The sequence below is a fragment of the Topomyia yanbarensis genome, chromosome 3, assembly GCF_030247195.1.
Source record: "Topomyia yanbarensis strain Yona2022 chromosome 3, ASM3024719v1, whole genome shotgun sequence".
NCBI lineage: Eukaryota > Metazoa > Arthropoda > Insecta > Diptera > Culicidae > Topomyia > Topomyia yanbarensis.
This window is the reverse complement of record NC_080672.1, coordinates 96,948,120-96,968,246: the sequence shown is the minus strand read 5'-3', so window position 1 is coordinate 96,968,246 and position 20,127 is coordinate 96,948,120. Positions and strand designations below refer to the sequence as shown.

Below are 20,127 nucleotides of genomic sequence, written 5' to 3'. Positions count from 1 at the left end.
TCCCAATATCCGCCAGATTGTTGTTAAATGGTCACCGGTAGTCGAATCGCCGCCGTTTGAGTGTCTCGATACGATTTCCAAATCCGATAGTTATCGGTACATCTAGTTTGTACTGCTTGATCAGTTTGTTACCTCGTCTAAACTCTTATACTCGACTACGGCTTCCGGCGACAGAGCTCTCAAGTTCGCTTTGGTGCCCAAGGATTTAGCAATGATCTCACGGTAGTCCAAGCTCTTGACGGAAGGATCCTTCTTCAGCATGAAGATCATCTCGCCTTTTTGAGTGCGCTTCGTTTTAACAACGTTGTCTGCCAACTTCTTTAGCTCTGATTTCTCTCTCACTTTCTTGAGAATAGCGGCGTAGGACGTCGTATCATTCGCTTCGATGATCAGTGCATCGCCTTTGTACCTCTCCCGAGGAGGCTTACGTTTCTTTTTCTTTTCTTGATCCTTCTTCTTTTCTTCCTTTTGTTTCCGTTCTCTCCGCTTAGCCTGCTGGTTTCCCACTATGCATCAACAAGTCTTACCTAACGATCCATTGGTGGTTGGTATCCTCCAGCTCGCTCTTCTGCTTTTTCAGGTCCTCTTGCTCTCCCGGCGCGTCCCTCACTCTTTTATCCGAGCGAGTATTGCGGCAACTCTTTGGTGTCACCTCACCTTTCATCAGAGCTTTTACGGCTGATTCAGCTCTCATCAAGAGCGCCTTCTTCTTGCGTTCAGCAGCTGTTACGGCCGCTTTTATATTCTTTACTAGCTGCTTGACCTTGGTGTGCTTGTCCTTCACGAATTCATAGATCTCATCGACCTTTTCCTAACCTCCGTTAAGTACGACTTCCTAAGATGTGAGTCATTCTGGTGTTGCTATTTGATATCGGGGTGAACACTCGATTCGGTAACCCCATCTCACGTTGGTTTCCTCGTGGCTCACTCTCACCAAGCCGCTGCTGGTGCTCGCTGCGGCTACCACTGGCGTAACCGGTGATCTCTACAGTTTGCCGCTCGTTGCAAATGCAATACGATGTACTTAGTCGCCTCTTGTGATCCCATGTCTTATAGAGTGAAGCCTTTAATTGGCCAGACAATACGCAGAAACGCCTGGGATTTGAAACAATCGTCATCTTCCGAGAATATGCAGCACATGCCGTCTGATTGTTCAACAATGCCATCGGAAACAATTCCAATACAACATGCATCAGAAGGGAATCAACAAGAGCCTCACTACCCTGTCACTGATCCTAAGGTAGCACACAACGAAGACCCAGTGCAGAATAGAACGAGAAGTGGTAGATTGGTTCGGACTAGAAAAGACAAGAATATTATTAAAAATATCTAAAGCGTTAAAAAAGGAAATATGTAACGATGTTTATGGTTGCAGTGGGCTATCCGCCGTCGTTAGAAGAGCTAAGAAGCACCACACATACACTTATATTATTGTAATGTAGAACAGAGAAACCGTCCAATAAAACAGTATGTTCTTTCTTACCACGCAACCGAGTCACACGTTATTCTTACAAGTATCACCAACTAAATGGTGACGAGTTTTGAACGTACCCGGAGATCTGTCGGGACGGAGGCAACGGTGCTGCTAGTCCACTCGTCATTTCAAGTCGGTGTTATCGTTATTTACGCAGGGGAAGAACAGCACGCTTGTCAGCCCAAAGTCGCCGTACAATTCGTGATCCGTGTCCTGTCCGTTGACGTTCGCAATAACCAGTATACCGAAACCAGGTTGTTACTGGTGTCGATCTTCGAATCGAATATAAAAATATACGGATTTAACGACCACATTTCGAGGCAGTGCCAACGCCTGAGCTAGCCAGAAGGGCTCCGTATACGATACGATACGTTTACGTATACGTAAACGAGCATGAGGGCTTTGAGAGGGGAAGTACAAGAGGAAGTCCATGCAAAGTTTGTGGGAGTTTCCTTGATGCCAGTTTATATTCATGGTTGCTAGTTTTACTGTTTTTGTCTCCGCAAGTCTACACTGAAAAAATCCAAACGTTAATTCTATTTGCTTCAAACCGCTTAAAATTCATATGAAGAAGAAATGCTATTGTTATCACGCGCACACATACCTTCTATGTGTCAACTGTATAAACTATGTATGCATACACATAAGTTATATGTGCATATTGTTATAGAATGGGGTCTTATGTGCCTAATAGTTATGAAATGTAAGATCAATATTTCTTGTAAATACACACATTAGGTTTATGTGCCAGCAAATAGTGTCTATATGCCTCCGTTAATTGCAAAAATCTATGTGTAAAATCAATAGGCATAACGTTTACTTTTTTTTGAGTGTATGTATAAAGTGTCTGTAGGATGATAAACAGACTCACTCCGCTAGTCCAATCATGCCGTGGGTTTGCGTTATCACGCTAGTCGAGACTGAGTTATTTGACTGTACCTAATTTCAAATAGTAATAGGATTTTCGATTAATTCTCGATAAACATATGATTACGGCTTAAAAGCCAACTGTCAAAATTCTCTTTGAAAGGAAATTCCGGGCAAACCGTTACTGGCCAAACACAGTTCATAGCAGTTAATGAAAGAGAAAACTTTTCTTTTTTGTTTACTACCAACATCTGTGATTGGTGTGTAACGGTTTGTCCGGATTTTGCTTTCAAAGGGAATTGTGACAGTTGCCTTTTAAGCCGTAATCATATTTTTGTCGAGAATTGACACCGGTGTAGTGGAGTGCACTGAAACTGCACCGTTTTTGCACTTTCTAGCAGAAGTGCAGAAAACTGGGTACGTTGCATTGACACTTCTGCTATAAAGTGCAAACCAGTGCACTCCACTACAGACACTTTATATAACAGACTAGCGGAGAGAAAAACAGGTCGTCAAACGGTGGGATAACAAAATTCTCACAAGTTTCCTATCTCATGCCTCCACGCGAGTCTAAGTCTATTGATGACATTTGGTCCTTAGACCGGCGACGACTGGGTGCTATCAGCCTTCTGCCGATAGTAGCAGAATGAGAGGGTGCGAACAGATCTAGTCGAGAAAACATTGCCGTAAAAATGAATAGTTGATCGGAAATTAGCCCCAATACGAATAATCTGACTAGTATCTATGATCACGGGTCAATACGTATTGAAAATTCGCCGCGTCTGCTTTTATGAACCTAATTTCAAGCTCCGTTATTGCTAACAAGCCCGTGCATCAGGTTAACAATCCTTTATATTTCCCTTCAGTGTTCGTTATTATCGCTCGTATACTTGTATTCCACAAATCTGATATGGAAAATAAGAAATACTTTCCTTGATTTATAACATCTCGCGCTATTTTTGCCTGTATAATGTGTCACTCTAGCTTGTCACTCTAGCCTGTATAATGTGTCACTCGGTAGTTTTCAAGCCAATAAATATATCGTAGAGTAGAAGTAGCGAATTCTGTCCAAATACTGTTGCAATAAATAGTGATCCGGCCCATTACGCAGATAAGATTAGCTTTTCTAGGCAATACTCCCACGGTCGGCCGAGTGGAGTTCAAATTGCTTTTGTTTAGGGAACATAGTATACTCTCAGTAGCCGGCTGCCCAGAGTTTAAAAAAAAACCAAAAACTAAACAAGATCTCTTTTTCGAGTGATCGTGCACTCGAAGACTAACTAAACAACTACGTATTAAAATATGCTTTACAGGTCGCATCGCTTGCTTGGAGCGAATCCTAGACCTGATACCCTTCCAAACTACCAACTCCGCGACACCTATGGAAGAGTCTGATGAATCGTCGTCCTTCCGTTAAGTAGATGGAGCATCAACACTTCCTGTCTACCTTATCCTTTATCCTTCCCCGTGAACGATGGAGATGGGGGCGGCCGGCAATGATGGCTATCATGCTGTTGAGGTTTTAATATGGGTCGAATTGGTATGAATTCCTACTTACCATTTCCTAAGCAACTCTTATTAGATAATCAGCAGTCAAACATGATGAAGTCAGTGTGCAATCCGCCAAAATCATCGTCACAACGCAACGCAACGCAACGCAGACTAGCGGAGAGAAAAACAGTAAAACTGGCAACCATGAATGTAAACTGGCATCACGGAAGCTCCCATAAGCTTTGCATGGGATTCCTCTTGCACTTCCCTTCTCAAAACCCTCATGCTCGTTTGGCTGCGCTTTTTGACAGTCCGTTTGGCTGCAATTTTGACACTTTGACGCTAGTCTGTGTATAAGGTGTCTGTACACTCCACTACACCGGTGTCAATCAATCGAAAACCCCATAAGTTTTTTGGTTTGACGATTCACAGCGGAGCATTTTTTATTTATTCCCTTTGCTTTGGGAAGTCTCTGATAGCGTAAGGTTTCATTACTTGTTCGGGTTCTAATGATAGCTTGTCAGCAGGGTTCATTTCATATTGTATTTTATTATTCGAGCACCAGCTTATCGTGAAGGGTTTCATTGCTGTGCTTTGGCTATGGTGGTAGACCTCATAGTGAGAAGATTGTATTGCTACTGTTGGCTTTGGGAATCGTGTAATCGAGTCATTCTATTACGGTTCCATTTATCTCCTAGTTGCACAATATGTGTGATTAGTCGAGTTTTCTTGTTATGATTTCGGCTATCTCCTAATTATTCAGCGTGTATTATAAGTTAAATTTTCCTAATCTTGTCGAATTATGCGTCCCGTGCGCGTTTAACGAAAAGATGATTTTTCTTCATTTCATCATAGGGGCTCCTATTAAAATGTTCGGAAAGAGATTGGAGAAGAGATTTTAAAAATTAATAACTATAATTGAACTGAATTTTCATGTATGCAAAGTTTCGATTCGCGCTGACAGCAAGGAAACGGGCGCAAGTTGTATACGGCCTAACTGTGTGCGGGTTGCAGAAATGCCATAGCGTCTACCGCTTATTGTATTGTAATGGTGATATACTCATGGTGTTGTTCGTTTGGAATGCAAGCATCGACTCGATTGACTAAAACAGATACGCGATACTCTATTTATAATCTCGTGGTATTTGATTGTGTCGCTAGGTGCTCACTTTTGACGGCTTTGGTTGAAATAGACAGACTCATGTATGGAAGTTTTCACGTTTTCCAATATCTATTCATTTTTACGGGGGTTTCAGTTGTGTGCTTTTAAAATACATAAACAATATACAGTCGTGATTCGCTTGTTGGACACTTTTTAACTGCACCGCTTTTTAGTTGGACCTCCGCTAGTCGGCCAGCGAATCACGACTGTAGCAATAAAACATAATGACGCAAAAGCGCGACATCGTTTGATTTTAGATTTTAGAATGATAGTTCTTTTCTTTAATACATGCAAAAATCACAAAACCCTGGGAGGCCTGCAAAACTCATATTTTTTTCTTTATACATTCCATAAACAAAGACCCATTAATTTTTTGGAAGATAAGATTTTATTACATGACAATGGCTGAAACAAATGACTGTTTTGTGATTTTATCTTACTGAAAATATGGAAATTATTGGATTTCGATTCGGGATATTATAAGGGTGGACAATTACAAACACAAACCAATGATACTTCCATCGTTCTTTTTTCACTTCACTACAAAATAATAATAGTTCTTGAAAATCAACGGCACAACCTCGTCCGATATAAAATTGCGATCGGGACGCTTCGATCGGCACGGATTTAACGCGGGCTGTTGAATGATTTGCAGGGGCCGGGCCACTTCTTTCTGCAACCGAATCAGATCCAGTGGACAGTCAAGTTCTGTGTATGATGTTACGACGATTGGACAATTGGCTGCTGCGACCGCTTCCAGGGTATCTGGCCATGTGTCGAAGCCCTGATAGGCGTTGGTTGAGTGCAGGATGGGATTGAAGAAACAGATTAGATCCGGTTTGGTGTAGCAGTTGCGATCCTGTTGGTATTCGTGGTAGAATCGTCTGCACTGGAAGTCGAACTTTACCACGCGACACTTGAGGCGACAACTGCGGCACATCCTGGTTTGAGACGGGGAGAAAGAGTGGGAAGAGATATTACTATTCTGTATAGTGAGCTCAACGTTCAATACTATTTGTTTACCTTATGAATATGTACAAAAAGATGAATAATTTATTTTATTATTAAATTGTTTTATTTGAACAAAGAGTACACTTATAGAAGCTCATCAAGCGCAGTAGACACCACGGGCAGGTGGCCGGTCTATTTCACGATAAAGTAGTAGTAGTTTTTGAAAATCAACGGAGCGATCTCTGCTGATATGAAATTTCGGTCTGGTCTTTGAGAAGCGAAGGGATTGGGTGCCGGTTCGTGGACCATTTCTAGCGGTCGGCTGGATTCCTTCTGCAATCGGGCTAGGTCCAGCGGGCATTCGTATTCCGTATATGCTGTTACTAGAATGGGACAGTTGGCGCCTGTGGCAGCAACCACTGTTTTGGGCCATGTATTCAAACAACCGAATCCGGTCGCTCGGTGAAGTCCTGGGTTGAAGAAGCAGATCAGATTCGGCTGGGTGTAACATGAGTCCTGCCGGTAATCGTGGTACAGTCGGCGGCACTGGAAGTCAAATTTGACGGCTCGGCACTTGAGGCGACAAGTTCGGCACATTCTGGAACACGAGGAAATAGTTTAAACGGGTGCGGAAGGAAGAGGAAGCTACGCATAGTTTGAGATTGATTATAGTTACCTTGTATTAGCAGTGAGGTGAATGAACCACGCTCCAAAGCCTCGTAAAAGCAAACAATCAACCTTGTACAGATGTGTTAGCAGATCACTGGTGTCCAAGCAGATTTCGCCTGTTTGTAGTTTGAAAGATCAGTTTTTTGAACTGCTCAAAAAATTTCATGAATTTTGATCACTTTCATAATAATGTTTTGTTCGGTTTTGCCAATCATTAAAAGTTCTGCTGATCGCAATTCCTCTGCTTGAACCACACCGATGTGGCTAGTAAGGTATTATCACCGATTACACGGAATTATTTATTTTAGAGAAGGTTCGGATAGTGATTGTGGCGATAAATTGTTTTTTTCTTTGTGGAAATCATGCAATGAGTACTGTACGATATATCCAAGTCCTGTTGATGATTGTACAGCATTTGAAATTCAGTCAGTTAGAATGCTGAATTGGTGGGACAAAGACGGGATTGTGCAACACACAACATCAATAACATTAATGTACACTGAGTGATATTATAGGGGAGAAGACATCTGATGCATTTGTTGTATATTTATATTATTTTTATGACGTAAAATCCGATTCTAATGATAGTTACTATTTTATATTATTCTGTGAGTTGAAACGTAATCAGACAAATTCAAATACAAAGTATGTAAACTAATATTTTACATTTTCGGAAATTTTTTAACCTTAGTACATTGAGAGCCTCCCTTTGTTTGATTTCTCTTAATAACTTAATAACTCGGTCGGTTTAACATTTAACCCTTAATTCTTTGCATAAAATGTATAGATAAAACCGTTAACTTTCGACAACGGATCCCAGTAAAGTTCAGCCGGAAATGAGCTGGAATTCTGACTGGATCTAGTTAGTATTTCGGTCCCAGTGGCACAACCGATTCTTATTTGAATTATGTTATGTAAATAGGCAAAATGTAATTCAGTGAAAGTACAAAAAATCAAGGTATTTGGTATCCCTTAACAAATTGTCAAACTCTACGTTTTATACCGTGTCCATTTTATTTGATACCGAATGCTGTTTTGCTTTTTATTTTTTGCCTTTCTCATATAAAGAAAGGCAATACACACACTGAGAACTGACATACAAGTAAAGTTTTCGACTTGTGTAAGAAATTAAATTGTCGCTTTGAAATGACAACAGCAAGTAGCAATTTGCCACCGGTTGGCGCTTCGATTGGCCAGCAATCGCTATACGGGACTTGTATGCAAACTTGGATGCAATGGTGACTCACGCATGCAAACCTGCATGCGATGTTGATTTTCAACGTATTTTCATTTAAATTTTTACACAGGTTTTTCGGGAAAGTTTGTTCTATCTTATAAGTCTGTTCTCTGTGATACACACTTCAAAATTCGTGATCAGGATTGCCGCAAAAGTTTTCAACTGATTTGCAATTCTTAAATTGTTGGTAATTTAATTGCCGTATCCTTGAACGATTCAGTTTTATCATATACGTTTTCATATCAATGTTATTGATTTTTCAATATTTTTATATCAGATGAAAAAGTGGTCTTTTTGGAAAAATCGTCACTCGCACGGTCGCTCTCCTCCAATTTGATGGCTACCAATACCGTTGTATATGCATCATACCAGTTATAATACAAAATGTTCATTACAATCATGTTTGTTGGCATGTATAAACAGTTTCGTGAGTATATTTACCTGGGCGGTTTTTGATTACAAATTGTTATTGCAATTTACTATCTCACGAAACAAAGGCGATTCTGGCTCTCTCGTCGAAGCAATAACAACTCAACATAGTCAAGGTCACACAATATACACTTAGTGGATGGCGAAGTGTAGTCTACCTACTTGCTCGCTTAGTATTGCCAGCTAGTATTTTTTCTTTTTTGGATCAAGGCGGGGGATCCCCCAAAGATTAATATTTTGGGGAAGAGGAATGTCTGAATTACAATTTTTTGGAGATAGAAGATGTTTGTTTTCTCCGATCCACCTACCACAATTCCCTCCAATGTTTTGCCGCTTCCCTCGTGCAAGGTTTACCAAGAGGGATCCGCTAGTCCTTGGGTGGTATACTTTCAACCCATAATAACCTGCTTAACTGCTGACAAAACATTATTCGGCCGTGACTGAGATTGACAAAAGTCCTGTCAGATAAACTACGCGTAGTCGTGACTGATTTGAAACAGGCCAACGAAATCGCTAGTAGTAGTCTCTTCACGATTGAATATCGCGTCTACATTCCTCCTAGAAATGTGGAGATTGGCGGTGTTGTAAGTGATGCGGGTTTAACTGTTGATGTTCTGATGAATGATGGGGTTGACCGCTTTATGCTTTAAGTACCATAAACTTCAATCAGTTAAGATTTTGGAGTGCACTCAATGTCCATTGAAGATGGGAAGTCTAAGCATCAGAGTAGTGGCGTGACTTTCGCGGATCTGCACTTCTGAACTACGTAGAAGTGGGAGGAACGCGTCTATCTGTGTGTCTGTTTGTACCGCTGGTCATGAATTGTTACAAATTCCAATCAGCTAGGCCATAGCAGCGGTACGCCAAATGTGGGGAACGTCCTGCGGATGATGCCGGCAGCAGGCCTGCTGAGAAGTGTGTTTACTGTGGGGAAATTCCGCATACACTTCTGACACGCCCAACGTATAAACTTCGCGTGGATAAACTAAAGCGATCCACCAAAGGTAGCTCCAGTCTTTTTTTCGCTGAAGGTCTTAAAAGAGCTGTTTCACTTATCTCCAAAAACCCATACGCTCTCTCGCCAACTGACGATAACGCCTTTAACGACCATTGCGAGGGGCATTCTTTGGCTTCGCTTGGAAACTGTTGTTGGAAACTTTAGGAAAAGACCTAATCCAACCTTACCCGAGCTTACTTTTAAGGGCCTTAGGTTGTCCCAAACAGGGGTACAAAATAAAAATCACTCATCAATTAGGAGTGCTGCTACAAATCCGTAGATATTAGTTTTTGGAAATTGAGATAAAACCAGGAGTTTCCAGTACTTTTCAGGCACCGAAAATCCCATTACACCCATTTGCTCCTATTTTACAGTCAGAAACTCTGCCTAAAACGGTATCCTTTAATTTTCTGACGTTGTGGACTGGATATTTCCAGCTTTCAACATTACTGATCCTCCGAAAAGCTTGCTGGTTCTATTCTACCAATAGTAAGAATAATTTTAAAACAGTTGACTGAACAATAGCAGCGATCGTATCCTTCGATGGCCAACTTATTGAACGCAATCACGGATCTGATCACTGTTTTATAGTGGAATCGCAGAAGTATTATCCCCGAAATTTATTCATTAAAACACATAGTGATGAATGTTCCCTATGTGAAATATGGCTAACTTCTAATATAAATCTCAACTTCCGCGATTTTAATATTATTCACCCAGATCCAGAAAACTCCTATGGAGGCTTACTTTCAGGGATCAAACATCCTGCAATCGAATCAACCTTCCTTCGACATCAGGCATTGGAGTACACGGCATGACGGGCTAGCCGCTAGCTATCGATAGTACGCGATATTAGAAACATGAATGGAAAGATTGATGAAAGTCAAGAAACGTAGTCACTGGCGCGGTTCGTCGACGGGTTAACAAGAGAAACATCGATAAGTACTTTTTGGGGCATAGCCCGACGTATGCTAAACCGAAACAGTACTAACAAGAGCGTGGAATATTCAAACCGTTGGATATTCGATGTCGCCTATACAGAAGATCTACCACGCTGCGTCCTCTCACGATACCGCGAAAGAAACACAGTTTTCGATGGTGGAGTTCTCACTTGCTGTACTATCATGTAACAATAAATGCTTGTTGAATTTATTTTATAGGTTTCTTGAGGATGGAATCAGGAATCAGTAGCGTCTGGCTCAAATGGCACGTTCCCCATGTTGATCGGAGATTTGTGCCTTTATTCCAAGGAAAACTAGCCTCCGACCACAACTCGTACCGACCGATTGCAATGCTAAAAAAACAACCGGTAGGTCTTTTTTACAAGAATTCATTCATAAGCGGCTCGCTGCAAAGTGAAAACTTGAAGAACACTAATGGCGAGACAAAAATAACGGGAGATATAAGAAATTGAAAGATCAGTCAGGTAATAATACAGCAAAAAAGCAAAAATGTTGCCGCTTATCTTCACTCGATGTATGGCTAGATGCAAACCCAAGTAACAATTTAAATTTTATAGGACGCTACAAGGGCAGTTTAATTTTTCCGACAGCATGAGCTCAGTAAGTGTCCGGACATACCGCAGACTCAGGTGATTCGCATTTAATGCCAAAAGATCCTGACCCCTGCGTTGCGGAAGACAAAGAGTTAAGTAGCCGGGAAACTCTAAGCTTGCTCATATGACCCTACTCCACGCTTTTCTAAACTTTTTTACTTCAACTCCATGCTCTTTCTTGAGTACTATGGCTCTTAATATTGAAAAAAATATTTCACACCTTCCAGTCCCTTGCTAATTAAATGTCGTTACAATATACAAAAAATTATGCATTCGTTTCTTTGCACACCGTATCGTAACGTTGCTTTAATTTATCTATCAATCATCGGATATGACATACAACAGTGCAAAGAGCAACGAAAATGAGTCGTGCTGTTTTTTTGTTTATTTGACGCGGCTCAATGCGTTAGCATAACTGAGCCGTAGGTCTTTTAAAATTTTTACAATATGTGGAAATTAAAATCAAACTTTCAATTGTCCATAGGGTCTTGTTGACGCAGCTTACTGCTGTGTGTTGAGATCCTCTTCCAAGGTAGTGAGACATTGGGTGCGTAGTCTTCCGCACCTTGGGGGTCATTCGGTTTGTCTTCTCTCGCGTTTTCGTTCACGTCCATGTCGTCATCGGTACTGCATTCATAATGCCCACGGTAGGATGTTCTTGTTTGTTTCTTGTGCTTCCGGGTCGCTGTTGTAAATCCTTCTTCATCGGTGTTCGATACTTTATTGGTGGTGTTGGTTGTTGGTTTGAAGACATTCGGTGTAATAGTTGTTACTTCGATGTTGGTAATGACAGTTGGTTTAGCGGTACTGGGCCCGATCGTTGTTGAGCTGGTGTTTGTTACTGCCAGGTCGTTGGTTCACCAACCGGTTGTAGTTTAGCATACGACGACTGCATATCGGCTTTGGTCGTAGCAGGGGGAATTTTCTTAGCAGCCTCTGCGCAAGGTTTTCCGTGGTGTAGCGGCTGAATCTGCTCTGGGTCCGTAACTAGTGTTCGTTGAGAATATGCAACACCTTGAGGTGATCTGCCTGAGACGGTCAAGTAGGAGGGAATACGTTTTGTCGGCCGCATTCTCACTACACGAACACCGTTGCGAAGTCCCGGGAAGAAATTCCTTTAAGTATCTTCCTTAGCACCTCTCCGTATTTTGACATGAATTGTTTGATAGCGACATAACTAGTATGTGGTGCCAAGTCAAGTAGCTTTATTTCAATACTCTCATTATCAACATATGCACAGAAAAAAATATTGTAATTTTAAGTTCATTTGCATGCACATATTTGGAGCATGAATATACATGTAAAATTAAGTTCCACCCCAAATACACGCGACATGTCGTGCTTTCTTCAACGAATTTTATTGTAATTTTACACGTGGATTGAAAATTAGTTTCTTTAAACGGAAAACCAATGCACTTTACTGAATTTTTACTCGAATATTGCAGTGAAATGAACGACATGTAATATTACACGAATGAAAGTGTAAAATTGTATGCTTTTTGGTGCTCCAATTGAGTGCATTGATTTTAACGTAATTTTTGATTCAATCTTTGTATGTTTACATTCGTATTGATTTACATGTCGTTTAAATTTCATTATTTTTTGGTGTGTGTTGGGATGCTGTATAAAATGTCATTACATTCGACGACGTGCTTCAAGTTATTCTGCGAAGCGAATAATTCTGCTTGACTAATGTTTTTGATAGTAATCAGTACCGCATGACGTAAATGATGGAATTGCACATTATTAACTTCTGTTATGTTGAGCTTCATATTCACCTTCAACAATTGCTCCACTTCATGAATCGATGGTGTTACCGGACATTTCGAGAAGCAGCGAAGCGATTTACAGCTTCTGAACTGAGCAAGATGAGAAATCGGACTGAGCGAGTGGTGCTGTCAACGTAAAAGGTTACAGTGACACCCAATCTAGATGACAAGCAGAACACCATTAAGGTTCAACAGAGAAAGCTTGGAAAAACTCTCCATCTTGGAAAGCGAAAACAGCAGTTTTTCTTCACACCGTTGGAAAAATCTTCATGAAAATAAATCAGTAATACTCTACCAATGCCTCGAATACATTGATTCATTTTCATGAAGATTTTCCCAACGGTGTGAGAAACAACTGCCTTTTTCGTTTTCCAAAATCGCCGCTTGTGGAGGCGTTCTCAGTTGAACCAACAAAGTAAATCTGCGCCTACTCTGGTTAATACGTTGGCCCATTCATTACCAGTAATATCGGAAAGTCTGGGCACCAAACGAGATTGATCGTATTGTCAACGCATAGTTCTTCTATTCCAATTTGGGATGCAAATAGCCAGCTTGAATCGTGATTAATCCCCTTAATTACAGTTTGACTATCGGAGCAGAAGTATCTAACTTAGCCGGATACGTTCTGCTGAAGGACCGATTGTACCCCGCACATAATCGCGAAGATTTCTGCTTGAAGTACACTCCAGTATCTACTAAGCGAATGAGACTATTCCAATCCCATTTCACGACAGTAGACACCCTCCATCAGAAAGCCGTCGGTGTAACAGGTCACTTTCGTTTATCGTTTTGTCTTCATTTAGCCAGACAACCGCCCCTCTCGAGAAGAAATTTTCACACGAATTGTCCTGTAAGGAAGTTCTACAATCAATACAATTTGAAAAGTTCATTCATTGTTTGTTTTTATTTGCAGCAGCGTGTTATTACTATTGCCAAAAAACCATAAAAAGCTACCAAAAACAACTTTTAGAAAAAAAAAATGTCATTATTATCGCAATGATTTTTTCGAGTAACCCTTCGTTGGATCACTATAAACTAACGTTTCAAATCCCTTTTTATAATTTTAGCGATTCGCGAGATATTATGATCACCGCCAGCGATGAAAGTAATAGCGTTTTGAGGCCAAGTCCATATCTCAGTTGATTGTAAAACGTTTTCGATTCATTTTTTATAAGTTACTTATAATAAGAACAATCATGTTACGAAAAGGTTGCTGAATAAAATTTTGTTATCTTGGACAGAGAAATTGATGTAAATCACTGAAAGTTCTCGATCCGCTAAACCCCTTAACGTGTAATCATATTGGAGACAAGCTTTGCCACTGCGACCACTATTTACGATATCCGAATCCATCGTAGTTGGAAGCGGGCTGTTAGTTTTTTCACACTTGTAACCACAGCCTACATTGTTAATTTGGATTTTTATTCTCCACATACTTTGCGTTGTGGTGCAAGCCATCGCTATTTGTTTTGGTAATCCTAATTATCATTGTATTGAGTAATCATTATCTGAAACATCACATCGAGATCTGTTTTTAATTTAATATCAAAGACTGGTCGGGAGTTGATTAAAGGGTGAAAAGACAATGATTCGACTGATAGCCAAATTCAGATTCATTGGATAGAGGGAACCACAATATAGGGAAGTTACCAGAAAACAGCCAGTTATGAACGTTGCTATTCCGGACCAGTGTGGCCACGATCCACTTACCTAATTCGGCTAATAATGTCGATGGGTAGATTTTCGACGTTCAGTTCCGGGCCAACGAACACCACCCTCAGCTCGGTGATTTCCGGTACAATGTGAAGGAAGAATGCTTCCCACTTGTCCAGGGTGTCACCTTCAAACTGCAACTCTGCACCGACCAAATGGATGGTGAAGGTTTCCGTTGGTTTTAGGCCCGTTTGTAGGTACCCGTGGAGAGCGGTCAATGGTGCGGTGGCGATCTGTGTCAGCGTTGCGTAAACACATTCGTCTCGGAGTGCTGTTCGTAGAAAGTAAAGAACATCTTAAATAGTTTTCCGGTAGGATTGGAACAGGCAAATTACCGTTTGAATTTTTGTAGAGCATCTTAAGAACCTCGTCGATGTTTGGTGGGATGGTGAACGATTTCCCGGCTACTCGAACTGGTAGGACTGGCTCGATGCGACCAAGCAGTTTCTGCCGAAGGATTAGCTTTTGAAAGAGGAAAAATGATTTGCACCATTTCTTGTGAGTTGGTAACAGATGGTCAGGATGCTCGGCGCAGAAAGAAATTTGACGACACTCTTTGCACTCGGTCAATAGATCCTGTCTCCACTCGCGACAGCTAGGTGAACAGCATGATCGTGGGAACAGCAGGATTTCTCGTTCAAATGGTTGAAGAGGCCGTTTCAACATTTGTTCTGACTGGTTCAAAGTATGCACCCGAAGGTTGCGATACTCATCATCTGTTAACTTGTGCGCCATGTTGTAGATGTGTCCCCCTGTGTGAGAAATGCAGCTATTAAACGATAGATGTCGGTATTAAAAATTCAAGTATCGCTACCTCTTCGCGTAGCGTGTTCCACGATAACACCGCACAGATCCTTGTGAGTTGCAAAATCTGAACGTCGATGCTCTTCGGTACAGTATGAAACCATACGGCAACTTTCACACTGGATTATGTTTCTAAGCGGATTCTTGCATATCTGTAATTTTCCAAGTCTAACAACTGAATTACTACCATTTAATATCAGTTCTTACCTGACAGTTAGTGGCGAGGAATACCGGCCGAGGGGCAAATTTGTATTCAATCGATTCTTCCTCCTCTTCAAACTCTTCCTCGAGTTCATCTTCTTCTGTTGTTTCCGTATCGGCGGGAAGTGTCTTCGGCATTAGTTTGGCGGCTGCTGCGGTCGCATTGAGGGCCGCCAATTGTTTTTCGACGTTGAACTTTACGTTTACCTCCTGCAAGGTAGGCATCAAAATACGGATAGCATCTTTGGTTAGAAGGGCTTGGTGGGGTGAAGTTGGATCGGCGCTCGCCATCGGCACTAATGCAGGAAGTGGCACGGATGCAGATGGTGATGGCAATGGTGAGGATGAAGACGGCGTTGCGTCTGCGCCGGGAGAACCAGAACCGAGGATACTGCTCACATCGCTGTCATTGGAACATGGTTTTTGTGTACTTTGCAGAATCGATAGAATGCGCTCAAGATTAAGGTTCGATTTTGATTTCTTAGGTTTTGGTTCTTGCGCGTTCTCTGCATCTGGTTGTGGTTGGGTTTTTGTGTTGTCTACTGTATTAATAGATGGTGTGGATGAGGTTGGTGGGCTAGGATTGTCTGTTGGATCGGAATTTTTCTTTCTCTTGGGATAGGACAGTAGGATATCGGCGAGGGTGGAAATAATTTCCATATTTTTTTTAAATGCTTCCGATCTACTTTGCTCCGTGGCTGGGGACCTAGAATCAGACTGAATTGATGTCACATTTACATTCTGTATCGGTTCGTTCGTTACCGTCGATGATTTCGCTCCGGTGGCATTGGGTTGCTTGATTGGGGTCTTCATCTTCACTGCGCTTTTGTTGTGGACGTCGGGTTTTGGGGGAACTTCCGGTTTTTTGGGGAGGGGTTTTTGTTTGTTTGGACTAGTGGAACCTTTTTTCGCACCAGATCCGTTCAGTTCTTCCGTTAACCGGGTGGCAGCGGCAGTGTTAGCATCCGGAGTAGGAAGAACGGTGGCAGAAGTAGCAGAAGCAGAAGTGGTGGATGGTTCAAGAGCAGGACTAGGAGCTGGGGTTGCACTTGGTACCTGTGGTGGAGCAGCTTCTGCGGCAGGAGACGGTGGTATTGCAGGAGGAGTTGACGATTTAGCTGTTGGCAGCTTCTCCTTATCTACCGAAGGAGACTTCTTCTTGAGGAATTCAGGTTTGGGGGGAAGTTCAGGTTTTTTAGTAGGTTTTGGAGTTGTTGGAGGAGTTCCTGGCTTAGGTGAGGCTCGGGACGGGAGCGTTTTAGGCGGGGACGGTGCTTTCTTGGTGGGAATCGGGGTGGATACTTTAGGCAGTGTCTTTTCGGGTGACTTTGAAGGTGTTTGTGGTTTAGCAGCGTTCGTCGGAGCAGGGTGTGGTTTGGTTTTCGTTGGCGCTCCGTTAGTTTTGGCAGGTGATGCTGTCTTCTTCGGATCGATCGGAGAAGGTTTTGCGGGCGTTGCAGGTTTGGATTCTTCTGGCTTCGATGCAGCGACAGGACAAGCAGCGGCAACAGCAGTAATGGCGGCGGTTTCTAGCGATTTTGCTACAACTGGTTCGGGTTTAACAGATGAGACAAAATCGCTGCTTTCCACGTTTTTTGAACCGGTAAGTTTTTCATCTTCGGAAACACTACTTTTTGGAGTTCGTTTGCTCTTTTTATTATTCCCTTTACTGTCTGTTTTCTGTTTGCTGTCTATTTGTTTCTTTTCGGGTTGTTTGTTATCTTGTTTCTTTGTGTCAGTACATCCGTTAGCAGTCTCCGGGATCACGGTTACGGTTTTTACGGTTGCATCTTTTTCGGCTGTTGGTTTATCGGTAGCAGGTGCCTTGTCGTTCGTAGCTTTCTCTGTACTAGCCTTCTCAGCGGCAGATTTTTCTGCTAAAGTCTTATCGGTGGCTGCTTTCTCGGGTGCAGCCTTAACAGTGGCGAGCTTCTCAGCAGTTACCTTTTCAGTGATGGCCTTCTCAGAGGCCTTTTCAGCGGCAGCCTTCTCAGCGGCGGCCTTTTCAACGGTAGCTTTTTCAGCGGCAGCCTTTTCAACAGCAGCCTTCTCAGCGGCGGCCTTTTCAATGGCAGCCTTCTCAGCAGCGGCTTTCTCTACTGCTGCTTTCTCAGCAGTAGCTTTCTCAGCAGCAGCTTTCTCGGCTGCAGCCTTTGCTGCTGCGGCCTTCTCAGCAGCGGCTTTCTCAGCAGCGGCCTTCTCAGCTGCGGCCTTTTCAGCAGCAACCTTTTCAGCGGCGGCCTTTTCAGCAGCGGCCTTCTCAGCAGCGATCTTTGCAGTGGCGTCTTTCTCAGCGGCAGCCTTTTCAGCAGCAGCCTTCTGAGCAGCGACCTTCTCAGCAGCAGCCTTCTCAGCAGCGGCCTTCTCAGCAGCGGCCTTTTCAGCAGCAACCTTTTCAGCGGCGGCCTTTTCAGCAGCGGCCTTCTCAGCAGCGATCTTTGCAGTGGCGGCTTTCTCAGCGGCAGCCTTTTCAGCGGCAGCCTTTTCAGCAGCAGCCTTCTGAGCAGCGACCTTCTCAGCAGCAGCCTTCTCAGCAGCGGCCTTCTCAGCAGCGGCCTTTTCAGCGGCAGCCTTTTCAGCAGCGGCCTTTTGAGCAGCGACCTTCTCAGCTGCAGCCTTCTCAGCAGCAGCCTTCTCAGCAGCGGCCTTCTCAGCAGCGGCCTTCTCAGCGGCAGCCTTCTGAGCAGCTACCTTCTCTGCTGCAGCCTTCTCAGCAGCAGCCTTCTCAGCAGCAGCCTTCTCAACAGCAGCTTTCTCAGCAGCGGCCTTCTCAGCTGCGGCCTTCTCAGCGACAGCCTTGGCGATCTTATCAGCAGCAGCCTTAATAGCGGCGGCTTTTTCTGCAGCTGCCTTTTCTGCAGCGGCTTTTTCTGTAGCGGCCTTTTCTATGGCGGCTTTTTCCGCAGCGGCTTTTTCTGCAGCAGTTTTTTCCGCAGCGGCTTTTTCTGCAGCAGCTTTTTCAGCGGCAGCCTTTTCAGCAGCAGCTTTATCAGCAGCAGCTTTTACTGCAGCGGCTTTTTCAGCGGCAGCTTTTTCAGCAGCAGCCTTTGCAGCGGCCGCCTTCTCAGTGGCAGCTTTTTCAGCGGCAGCCTTTTCTGCGGCTGCTTTTTCAGTGGCTGCCTTTTCCGCCGCCGCTTTTTCAGCCGCAACTTTCTCTGCGATTGCTTGTTCTGCAGCTAGTTTATCAGCACTAGCTTTTTCAGCGTCGACATTATCAACAGCGGTGGTTTTCTCCGTGGCTGCTTTCTGTGATGTTACTTTTTCTGAAGCACCGTTTCCAGCAGCGGCAGCTTTTACTGCGGCAGATTTGTCAGAGGCAGCCTTTCCTTGCACAGTCTTTTCTACAGCAGCAACTTTGTCAGTGGGGGTTTTATCAGCTGTTGCTTTGTTTGTTTTCTTTTCAGCTGGTGATTTTTGCTCTACCGATTTCTTGGGTTCAGTTTCTTTTTTCGCTGAATCGTTTTTTGCATGCTGTTCGTTAGCTTTTTTAGTAGCTTCCGAATCTTTTCTATCTCGTTGCTGTTTCTTTTGTTTGTTCGTCTCAGATTCCTTTCTTTCTCGCTGTTGTTGTTGTTGTTGTTGCGGCTCCTGCTTGACAGGGAGCTCTATTTTCAACTGTTCCAATTCGTTAATCTTCTGTTCGACAGCTTCGATGCGAGCTTTCTGTTCATTAAGCTTAGCTGCCTCCGCAACCTTGCGGTTCTTTTCTTCTATGAGCCTCTTAGCTTCTTCATCTTTTAGAGCCTTTTCAGCAAGCAGCTTCTGTATCTCTTGTTGTTTTTTGGCTTTCTGCTCCTGTAACTTCTTAGCCTCACTTAAAATCTCTTTCTTTTCCTCTGTGATTTTCTTTACCTCTGCCTCCTTTTGTATGAGCTTCTGCGAATCGGAATCTTTGCGGTTACGTTTATTGTTTTTATTCTGCTGGTCCGGTTTCAAGCTATCTGCTTTCTTCTGCTCTTCATGAGCCTGCTGCTGCACTTGTTGGAGTACTTTTTCCGCTATCTCGATCTTCTTTTTCAGCTGATCTACGTTGTCAGGTTGCTTTTGAACATCGGCGGCTGTGCTAGCGATAGCACCTTCGGCCGCGGCAATTTGAGCGGTTGCAGCTGCCTCGGCCAGGGCCAAAGCACGCAGCCTTTTCGCGCGCTTCTTCTTGTGTTCTTTTTTTGGTTTTTGGTCGTCTGGTGTCGGTTGACTCTGCTGTTGCTGTTGTTCAGCTTCCGCACCTTCTCCGGTTGCTTTCTTTTTTCGGTTGCGGCGGTTACGCTTCCGTTTTAATGTTTGGACACCTTCTGCCTCGCTAGCGGTTCCTTCGGCTGCCGTAGATTCTCCCGGAGCTACTGTTCCATTCGGAACGGGGGCGATAATCTGGCTGGTTGGTTCTTTGGCTGACGCTTCTTTAGGTTTAACTTCTTTTTCTGGTTTAGTTGGAGCTTTCTGTTTCTGTTTGGGTGATGCAGGCTTTTTCGTCTCAATAGATTTCGTTGCTTCTACGATTTTGGGCTCTTCGATTGGTTTCTCAGCTAGTTCAATAGGTTCCTCCGCGGGTTTCACAGCCACAGTTGGGGCTGTTTCTGCTGCTACAGGTGCATCAGCAGCAGGAGCCTCCGTTTTCACAGGTCCATTTTTAGCTTTCCCCTTTTTCGCCATTTTGTCTGTCTTTTACGGTGCTGCGAAAGAAAAACAAAAATAAGACAGATTACTTTTTTGCATGACTTTGACTTTGGTATGAAAATTACTCTAATTGAGTACACTAGACGAGGAAAGCATCTGGTTTTGGTGATTGAAGGAAAATCGTTTTTCATGGC

At 43.1% G+C, this 20,127-nt stretch overlaps 2 protein-coding genes across 7 annotated transcripts in view; both read right to left on the bottom strand.

Moving 5' to 3' along the window:
* The window catches only part of LOC131687988 (high affinity cationic amino acid transporter 1-like), a 400,280-nt gene that overhangs the window by 267,935 nt on the left and 112,218 nt on the right, over positions 1-20,127 (bottom strand). The window lies entirely within an intron of this gene.
* LOC131687985 (titin-like) overlaps positions 5,379-20,127 on the bottom strand; it is a 34,621-nt gene continuing 19,872 nt past the window's right edge. For 2 of the 6 annotated variants that reach the window (XM_058972093.1, XM_058972094.1), the window contains exons 2-7: positions 16,082-19,989; positions 15,326-16,036; positions 15,129-15,270; positions 14,650-15,066; positions 14,312-14,585; positions 5,380-5,935 (exon numbers count right to left, since the gene is read on the bottom strand). In XM_058972093.1, coding sequence (XP_058828076.1) covers positions 5,527-5,935; positions 14,312-14,585; positions 14,650-15,066; positions 15,129-15,270; positions 15,326-16,036; positions 16,082-19,969 — 5,841 coding nt within the window. In that variant the 5' untranslated portion in view covers positions 19,970-19,989 and the 3' untranslated portion in view covers positions 5,380-5,526. The other 4 variants (XM_058972095.1, XM_058972100.1, XM_058972099.1 and 1 more) reach the window with 4 other exon arrangements.